Here is a 9,899-nt window from a genome sequence, read left to right on the forward strand (position 1 = left end):
AAATGTCTAAGCAAAACAGATTTTACCATCTTCATCCCAAAATCAGGTTTTGAAAATCTGTTAAGCACAGTTCTACTCTTACACACATGGGGTTGATTTCCTCTTCACCTGCAAGTTCTGTAACTACACCGCTCCTTCTTACCCTGAGGGGTCTTCGTTGCTGTTTGTGGTAACTCCATCTCAATATCCTCCCGGGGTGAGTCGCCTCTTGCCTTCTTCATTCACTGGGCCGTGGGGAAAAGGCAGCGACACCGCCAGCTGAGCTGATAGACCAAAGGCTGCTGTTGACCTTCTTCTTGCCATTGTAGGGTCCACAGACTGTGTGTGTTACTCAACTGTCGGGACCAACGACGCGGAGACGTCAGCCTTGCACATCATTGTCGGTAGGCTCATTGCTCATTTCCCTGGTGCCCATGGGTGGAGGTCCACGGTGCTCCTGGTCTCATCTGTGTGGTCACTCAGACATGCTCCATCTCCTTGTCCTCTGCTGCCCCGGTCCTTGCCCTCCACTCCATGTGGCCGCACCATTAACTCTTCTTGGGGTCCCAGCTCAATTGTCACCTGTCGGATGTGTCCCCCTTTTGCTCATGTACCCTCTGCCCATCGTCACCCCGTGGTACTTCTTCATGGGATCTGTCATTGTCTGAAATGCTCTCACCTGTTTGGCGTTTGCGCTACCCCAGCACACACACGTTCTGTTGGGGGGTGACAGTAGGCAGACGTTTCAGCTCCCAGTGGGTGTCCCTTCCCCACAGGAGACTCGCTTCCCATGGACGTGTCCTCGGTGCATCACAACAACACCCTGCTTCGATACTCGGTGTCCCTGCTGGGCTACGGCTTCTACGGGGACATCATCAAGGACAGCGAGAAGAAGCGGTGGATGGGCCTCATTAGATACGACTTCTCAGGTGAGTCCTAGCAGCCATGGGCCTTTACACACTCACAGATGGGGTTCCTGTGTTGCGGGCGCAGTGACCTCAGACCCGAGCTAAGAAGCTGGAGCAGCGGCAGCGGATCCCAGCCCTGTAGTGAGAGATCCCAGCCCCGTAGCGAGAAGAGCTCAGCCCCATTGCGAGAGATCCCGGTCCCGTAGCGAGAGATGAGTGTATCAGACCTGAGCCTGGACGCCGGGGTCCACATTCTTTGCCTGGAACCAGGCTCGGACAACTTGATAGACAGTTCTGAGTTCCGCGTCACAGGTCATAGATGGATTGAGACCCCGAGAAACCACGTCACCCACTTTCCCGTCTGTAAGGTGGCTTACAGCCAGCCATCTCGGACTGTGGACAAGGAATTTTTAACAGAAAATAGTAACTTTTAAAGTCGTGAGCGTTAGTGGTGAGGGCATGCTTATACGTTGAGCCGAAACTTCGACTGTGTTGATTCAGGTTCAAAGCCCTGCTGAGAACTTGCATTTGTCCCGGGACAGCCGGGTCCCCCTGTGATTCTGGCCCACATGTAAGGTGGGCCTGGCACCAAGTGGAGAGCTGGGAAGAGAGCCTTTCTTTCCCTCTTCTCGTGACCACGCCGGTTCAGATGTCGTCAGTCATCTGGGCCCTCGGTGCAGTGTCTGTGCCCGGTGACTTCACTCCCAGACAGGACATTCCCTGTGGACACTGCAGCCCTGACCTCTGAAGTGACAAGGACACAGTGTGGCCCCAGTGTGGCCTTCAGACCCTCCTCATGCCTGTGTCCACTTTGTGGGCCCGGCTGGGCTGTTTTCTCAGGACAGCTGGCCAGATTCCCAGCAGGCTTGCAGGGTGCCCAGCTCCAGAACGCCCGAGTGCCTCAGCCGTGCTGGAGGACTTAGGTGTGAGCCCCTGGTGGCACCATGCACACCTGGCAGGGGGCCCTGCTGTCCTGAGCCCTGGCACAGGTCCCAGTGGCCTTGGCCAGGCCGGGCTGAGCTAATGAGGACAGTCTAGCAGGGAGGTGCCAGGGCCTCACCAGCCACCGATGCCCTAGGGTGAACTAAAGCCACTCAAGGGTCCTTGAGACAAAGACGTCCACTCACAAGCCTGGTCATAGCCAGGTCCCTCCACCTTGACCCTGGTGGCCGTTCCCAAACCCATGTGGACACCACGCCTTCTGAAAACAGGACTTCCCTGGGAATCCTGGGTGTTGTGTAGGTCCAGAGTCACCGTGTCATAACCAGAGTGACCCCGCTCTATCCCCAGGTTTGAAGACATTTCTCTCCCACCAGTGCTATGAAGGAACGGTCTCTTTCCTTCCGGCCCAGCACACAGTGGGCTCCCCGAGGGACCAGAAGCCCTGTCGGGCGGGGTAAGTGCTTCTCTTGGTTTCTGGGAGCCGCGGGGTATTTCCCTGTGACAGAGGTGGGCACAGATGGGCGAAGGGGCTTCAGAGAGTCCACAGGGAATTTCCATTCTCTTGTAATTCCACGTTTCCACAGACTTTCTGAATGTGTGTGCAGGACCCTGTGAGGCAGACAGCATGGTCCCTGGGCTATGGGGAAGGACACACATGAGAAAGGCAGACCCCCTCTGCTCAGCACCTGGTCCCTACCTGGGAGGGAGCCCACTCCTATGCCGTGTGAGCCCCAACTCGGGGCAGGGAGAAGGCAGCAAGAGGCCCGAGGGGGTGGGGTGCAGAGGGGAGCCAGCGGGCGTCATCCCAGGTGACGGGGAAGCCATGGCCCCCGCCAGGCCACAGTCCTGTCACAAGCACTGTGAGGTCAGGAGACAACATCCCAGGTTCCCAGGAGGAAACCTGGCCCCTGGGAGCAGAGGTGCAAGCAGAGGTCGAGGGTGGGGGGGCGGGGGGCTTCCACTGAAGCCTCCTCTTCATCAGCCACAACCCCAGGGATGGGCATGAACAACACCCCCAAAGGTACAGCCTGTTCTCAGACTGCAGAATCGACGTCCCCGGAGTCTCCACATCCTTTAAGTCCCTTCATCTATGTAAATCAGAGCCTGGTGGCACAGGGGGTTAAGCACATGGCTGCTAACCGAAAGGTCAGCAGTTGGAACCCTCTAGCGGCTCCGTGTGCACTTGTAAAGACTACAGCCTGGGAATCCCTACCGGTCAGCTCGCCTCTGCCCTCCAGGGTCACTAAGAGCCAGAGTGGACTCTCCAGCAGCTGGTTTGGATTCCTCAGATCCAGGTCATTCGGACGGGGGTCCTCCTTCATTCAAGTCCCTCCCTTCTTCCCCTACAGCAACTATACATTTTAGAGGGGAACGTGCCTGCCGAAAATAGCTTCTAAAAGTGTGCCTACTTTCAGGAATCGAGATGACTACCTTACAAATAGTACTTTGAGCAAAGGTGCACTGCTTATTATGTGGGAAGAGAGGAGCATTTGTGTGTGTGCCCGCTGCGGGCACCACGTTGCTGGCACACACGTTGAAGGAAGGATTGCGGTCTTCTGTCTTGCAGGTGTTTCGTGTGTAGGCAAAGCAGACAGCAGCTGGAGGAGGAGCAGAAAAAGTCATTATACGGTTTAGAAAACACGGGTAATCTACGCCACAGAGTCCATCCTGTGTCCTCCTGTGTGGTGGTGTTGTTGTTAAGCGTCACCGAGTCAGTTCCATCCCATAGCGACCCTGTATAGGGTTTCTAAGAAGCAGCTGGTGAGCTTGAACCACTGACTTTGTGGTTCAAACCGCCTTTGCAGCTCAGCGCTTGAACCCACACGCCACCCCAGGACTCCTCGCATGTTTCAGACATTGTACAGAAAGCCTTTTTGCTTCCTCTCAGTACACTGTCTTGTCTGCTTGTCTGTCTTGTCTTTCTTGTTTTCCTTTGTTGCACTGGGGTCGCTGTAGGATAAGCTCTGGACTGCTGGCCACAAGGTCATCCATTTAAACCTACCATCCCCTCTGCAGGAGAAAAACAAGACTGTCTGCTCCTGTGTGGTTTTTAATTTTTTTGAGATTAACGTCTCAGAAACCCTAGATGGGTCACAGTGACCTGATGGCAGTGGGTTTGTGTGTTTTTGTTTCATGAACGCTACACATCTGTTGTCTGTACCGCTCGCTCCAGCCTGCAACAATCATAGTCATTTACCAGACAATACACTGTATGGAAACTCCCATGTACCCTTGCAACAAACAACACCAAACCCTGCCTCCCACAGCCATCACCATTCATGCATTTGGGCTCAGGAATTCAATGTAAGGGTCACTCAGAACTCAGGCGCTGTCCTCCCAGGTGTGGGGTCCATTAGGGAAGTGGACAGTTGAGAGTGCAGGGCTACAAATGCTCAGGGCACAGGTCTTCCAGTCAGGACAGTCTCTGCCCACAGGCAAGCCTCTCCCTGGTCTGTGGTCTCTCACCCACGGGCAGCTTGGTCTCTGCCCTATTCCAGTACTGTTACTAAAGCTCTTTCAGGGCTGCTGATAAATGCTCAGAGGGAACACCACTCCGCACACGGCTCTGGCTCCGTGGGTCAGCAAACCTAACTCCCCCGGGTCTCTCAGCTGTACTGGGTCCCTGGGCTGATTCTTGGTTCTGCTGCTGTGGCTCCTCTGCCCCTCCTCCGGTGTCACAGCTGTCTGTCCCGGGGCCGAGAAGGTGTGATACGCAGGGAGCACGGGGTCTAAAGGCCACACACACTCCACTCACTCCTAATGACGTTTTCTTTGATAGTAATGATAGTTCCCTTCCTGTTTCTGAGATTCTCATTACAATCCCAGTGTCAAGTGAGCAATCAGGGAACTGTTTTGTGTGGTGTGAAAGTTACATGGAATTCAGTGTTCAGTGTCTATATTTTTATTAGTACCCAGCCTGTAAACCAGCGGATCACATCATGTTATCAGCATCTTCTCCCACCATCTCTCACGCAGATCCATCAGGAAAAGAGTCGTTTGGTGGGAGTTACAGAGACTAAGGCTGGAAGAGACGTTAAGTAATTCACCATAGCCCTGTCTTGCTGTGAGTTAGTGAGGTAACGTTAAGCCAGTCCCGTGAGGCCCGTGGCCTCGTGGCCTTGTAGTGCTGTGTGTGTTTTCTGGGAAAGTCCAGATGCACATTACACGGTCTCTGCCGTGGGCAGTGGGCGAGGCCAATAAAACTTTATAGACACCACCCACTAGAGTCTACGTAACTCACACAGCACAAAACAGGATCAGTGTTCTTTGGACTTTTCCCCAACATGTAGAATCCATTTGTAGTTTACAGGCCACACAAAATCAGGTGGCGGGTCAGATTTGGCCCACGGGCCATTGTTTGCCAATGGTTGTCCCGTATCATCCAAACATCAGCCCATGAGGGTCCATGGAAACACCCCTTCTTTGTCAGGGAGCACCACTGTGAGCTTTGTTGTCAGTATAACTTCAGGTGAGTGCAGGCAGGTAGCCGTCAGGTGAGCAGTCTGCAAGTAGATTCTGTTGACCTCAATGACCCTGGAGGGTGGTCCGACCCCAGCTCCTTGGGGATGAGGACACTGAGCCCACACACCCCTGTCTTGAAATGTCTGTCGTCCTTTTCCTGCTTTCAGAGGAGGTGGAGGAGTGGAAGGTGGTCTGTGGTAAATTTCTGGTCATCAACGCCACCAACATGTCCTGCGCCTGCCCCCGGAGTCCTGGGGGCCTCTCCCCAGCCGCCCACTTGGGGGATGGGTCTTCCGACCTCATTATCATCCGGAAGTGTTCCCGGTTCAACTTCCTGAGGTTCCTCATCAGACACACCAACCAGTACGACCAGGTAAGTGATGGTGGGTCATCCACACGTAGTGCGCTTGATTCAGACACAGGGTTGTCGCTGGCTGCCACCAAGTTGACAGCGCTGGAATCCTGTGCACCATAGACCACCCTGCTGACATGTGAAATCCCCGTGACTGAGCCCAGTAGTCCATTGTTTAATCCAGAACGAAGAACCCAGATTGTGATGGTGGTACTTTCATCTCACTGAGTTTTCAACGCTTAATCACAGCTGCCTGTAAATTAATACTTACAATTGCAAATCCTGGATGGCAGAAACAAAGAGGCGGGAGTGTTCTTCTCCGTCTTCCTGCTTGCGCTTCTCTTGCTGTGTGTAAACTGAGCAAGAGAGCAGCGGTGTTTGCAGCACCCAGATAGGCTGTTTCCAAGACAACCTTCCAGTTCTCACACATGGGCTGTGGTCGGGCTCTTCATCGGCGCATCTGTGATGTCGAGAGAATGGATGTATTTGGTGATGGTCTTTATTTTTGGTGAAAATGTTTACTTGGATTATCCTTTAAGATCTAAGCCAACGTGAGTTTTATGTGCTTGCTATAAAGATAACAGAACATTCTACACATCATTCCTGACCAACTAGAGAGTCCTTTCATGGTTCTTGCCATTGTGGATGAGCTGTGATTCTGGAGGTTTTGGGAGGGCCCAACGCCATCTCTGATAGGTGAGAGTTACTGACCAGCCAACCCATGGCTCAGATACCCCGGGATGTCACTCTTGCTCTCACTCTCTTGGCAGTTTGACTTCACCTTTGTTGAAGTTTACCGCGTGAAGAAGTTCCAGTTTACATCAAAGCACCTGGAAGAGGAGGACAGGGACCTCAGGAAGGGCAGCAAGAAGCGGTTCGGGCAGCTTTGCAGTGAGAATCCTGCATGCTGCTGCCCCGCCTCTAACAGCACCTGGAACTGTGATGGGGAGGTTCTCAACAGCTCTGCCATCGAGGTCAGGTGAGCACAGGCTGGCCTGCAGGTCAGGTGAATGTAGGTGGGTATGATTGGGTGTATAAAGGTGCATTCTCCGTCACGTTAGCACGTGTGGTCAGTTAAGCAGAGGTGGGCCGTTGGGACAGCCTCCTGTACCCACTGAGCTGGGTTAGTCTGTGTGTCCCCATAGAGAGGACCACAGGTGAGTGATGCACCAAGTGCTCCCAGAGCAGGGTGACACCTACGTCCCACGATCTAGAACATGCTAGAAAAGTGCACCATGAATGCCTTTTGGTTCCCTTTTACGAACCATCCGATGAGATGGCGTTGTCTCGGTTTGGGGAAGTTGCTAGGGTGTGCAATCAGTCAGGATGCATTGTGTTTTGCAGCTTATCGCTGTGGCTTTGTTTATAATGGTGGCGAGTCTCTCAGTGTCTTAGGTCTCACATGTTACTGTAACACAAGGACTACAAGTGGGCTGCTTTCTTCCCGCATGTTGAGGACGCTAGACATTTCAAGTACCAGCTCCAGGGGAGGGCTTTGTCGCTGGGTCAGCTCTGAGGAAAGGTCCTTGTCTCCTTTCAGCATCTGTGGCCTTGGAGATCTCCATGTGTCTTGGCGTCAAGCTTCTGCTGGGTCTAGAAGGTTCTTAGCTCAGGGCTTAAAGGATGCACTCCATTTCTGGCTCGTCTCTTTTGGTGGTAGGAGGTCCCTCTGGTCTCGGCTAGCTTGTTTAATCTCTTTCATATCTCAAAAAAGATTAGCTTGAGATAATACTTAATCACGCAGACCGTGCCCTGCCCCAGCAGTCTAACTGCCTCATTTACATTCACGATGGTGGTGGTGTTGGTAAGTGCCATTAAGTTGGTTCCAACTCATAGCAACACCATATAGGGTTTCTGAGGAGTGCTGGTGGGTTTGAACTGCCTACCTTGCAATTAGCAGTCCAGTGCTTATCTTACAGTGTCACAACAGAACTCCGTTAACATCACAGACGTTAGGATTAACTGCACATTGAGTAATTATACCCCATCACAAAATGAAGGCTGACCCATCACAGAAATCACAAAATGGAGAGTAATCACATCACATAATACTGAGAATCATAGTCCAGCCAAGTTCATGTGTGTTTTGGAGTTTGGTAACAATAGCAAACAAACATTTCCCATGTGGACAGCTCAGCATGCTGGTCATTGTCATTCTGCCACTGTCTACTTGTCCGATGTCTCCTCGTGCCCTCCCTACCTTCCCCGACACCAGCATGGGTCTCCAAAGTGGAACCACCATCACGATGCTTTCTTAGCCCTGGACTCGCTGTCCAGGCCTTAAGGAGCCCCAGTCCCTGGCATAGACCACAGTGGGAAGGGGGAGCGCAGATGCTCGGAGGAGGGAGGCAGGAGGTAGAGGGGAGTAACATCAGGAAGACGGGAGTTCGGAGCCAGGAGACTGTCCTACCCCCTGGCTCCTTGTGCCCAGAGGAGGGTCTTAACCACACTCAAGGGTGGGCACTGGAGACACTAATGAGGCCCGGGTGCCACTGGAGTTCCCCACACAAGTGCACTGACTTGTCAGCCATGGGGCTGGGAAACAGTGTCAGGTCTCATTGTATTTGGTCCTGGGAGTTGGTGTTGGGGTGGAGCCCCGTTACATAACTGGATGAAATGAGAGCCCAGAGAAAGGCATTATCTTGTAATCGTCTTTGTTTTTAATGGGTTGAAGCTTAATGGTTTGGAAGGACACAATGAAAGCAAAGCTGTTAAAGAGTGTGGCATCAGGTGGCAGGATGGTATGAAATGGGAGAAATAAAGAGGCCTGGAAGTTTTTTGCTGGCTCTTTCACACCTGTCTCAAATCCAGATTCCATGGGAAGGTAGCCTGTCAGCCCTTCCCCCTCCCCACTGACCCTTTCTCCACACCGAACAGGGAAGTGTCTACAGGCCCGGGTGGGTGGTCAAATGGCTTCTGCCACCAGCATCCACACAAGGTGATGGAGGGGGTGCCCCCCACCCACCCAAGGCCTGTGTCTGCTGGCCCTGACCTGGGTTAGCAGCCGGTGCTGGCCGCCTGTCCTCACTCAGAACCACAGAAGGACCCAGAGAGCCCACCGTGAGCTCCGTGGACTTAAGTGTGTACGTTAAGGAAGCAGATCACTCTGGTTGCGTCTTATGTTGGTGCTGAAGAAACAGGATGCTCTGAAACGTAGGAGAAGCATTCTTTCATGAAAGTACAATGCCTCGTGCAGAGCATGAATGCCGTTTGGGGGTTTTATTACAAACCCACTGCTGAGGCGGCTTCATTGTCAACAATGAAATCAAAGGTGCCTTCACTTTGGTGTGTGGAGGGGACCCTGCCCCAGAACTTGCTGTTGTAAAAGGCAGGGCTCCCCACAAGGGGCCATGAACCCTCAGCCTCAAAGAACCCAGTCACTGCCTGCCCCAGAGTCAGGTCCCCAGGAGGAAGTGTGTGTGGTGGGCCTTCTTTGTCCTTTTCCCCCATTTCTTTTCTCTCTCCCTTCCTCTCTCTTTTTTTGTGGGCAATCAGACAGTCAGGTCTGTGAAAGCCAGAACCTGGGTCAGGCAGAAACCTGTCAGACAAGGAAAACTCAAATATTTCCCACTGACGTGAGCGATGAGACGTGGCTGGACTACACCCTGCCGACGGCAGAACCTGGCAGGACCCCAGAACTCGGCTTCCCAGAGGCTCACTGCTCACGACACAGATGGCTCACTGTGTTCGCATTCTCCACACAGAGACCCAGACATATTCCCACATGCCTGCTCTGAAGCTTCATGGGGGGCTTTGTCTCCACGTTACCGAGACGGGACGGGAAGGGGGACTGCTCAGTAACTAGCAAGCAGGGTGTTGGAATTAGTCCCACACTTTCCTTGATGGCCCCAAACCCAAACCCGCTCCACTGCCGTTGGGTGGACAGACTAGGACTGGGCCATGGGGTTTCCAAGGCTGTCCATCTTTACAGAAGCAGACTTCCTCATTGTGCTCCCATGGTGTTGCAGGTGGGTTTGAACCGCCAACCTTCTGGCTAAGAAGCTGGTCCCTTAATTCACTGTGCTACCAGGGACCCACCACTCACCCATCACATAGATGGGCCCGCTCAGGAATATCCGTCGGTCACGGTAGCCCCTGACCTACAGTGAGGGGCTCAGAGGTGGCCAGGTGTGGGCTTCGCTGGGCTGCATGAGGTTTCAGACGTGGCTGTTTGTCTCCACAGGGTCCACTGCCAGCTGGTTCAACTCTTTGCCCGTGGGATCGAAGAGAATCCAAAGCAAGCAGTGCAGAGCTGA

The 9,899-nt window shown here is 53.3% G+C and overlaps 1 protein-coding gene across 1 annotated transcript in view; it reads left to right on the top strand.

The window, feature by feature from the left end:
* CERK (ceramide kinase) overlaps window positions 1-9,899 on the top strand; it is a 66,817-nt gene extending 56,918 nt beyond the window's left edge. The window contains exons 7-13 of the mRNA XM_006866886.1: window positions 309-383; window positions 756-908; window positions 2,178-2,283; window positions 3,397-3,473; window positions 5,459-5,664; window positions 6,414-6,622; window positions 9,827-9,899. Of these exons, the coding sequence (XP_006866948.1) occupies window positions 309-383; window positions 756-908; window positions 2,178-2,283; window positions 3,397-3,473; window positions 5,459-5,664; window positions 6,414-6,622; window positions 9,827-9,899 (899 nt within the window). The remainder of the gene's footprint in view (window positions 1-308; window positions 384-755; window positions 909-2,177; window positions 2,284-3,396; window positions 3,474-5,458; window positions 5,665-6,413; window positions 6,623-9,826) is intronic.

This window comes from Chrysochloris asiatica, unplaced genomic scaffold (assembly GCF_000296735.1).
Source record: "Chrysochloris asiatica unplaced genomic scaffold, ChrAsi1.0 scaffold00097, whole genome shotgun sequence".
In the NCBI taxonomy this organism is placed as follows: domain Eukaryota; kingdom Metazoa; phylum Chordata; class Mammalia; order Afrosoricida; family Chrysochloridae; genus Chrysochloris; species Chrysochloris asiatica.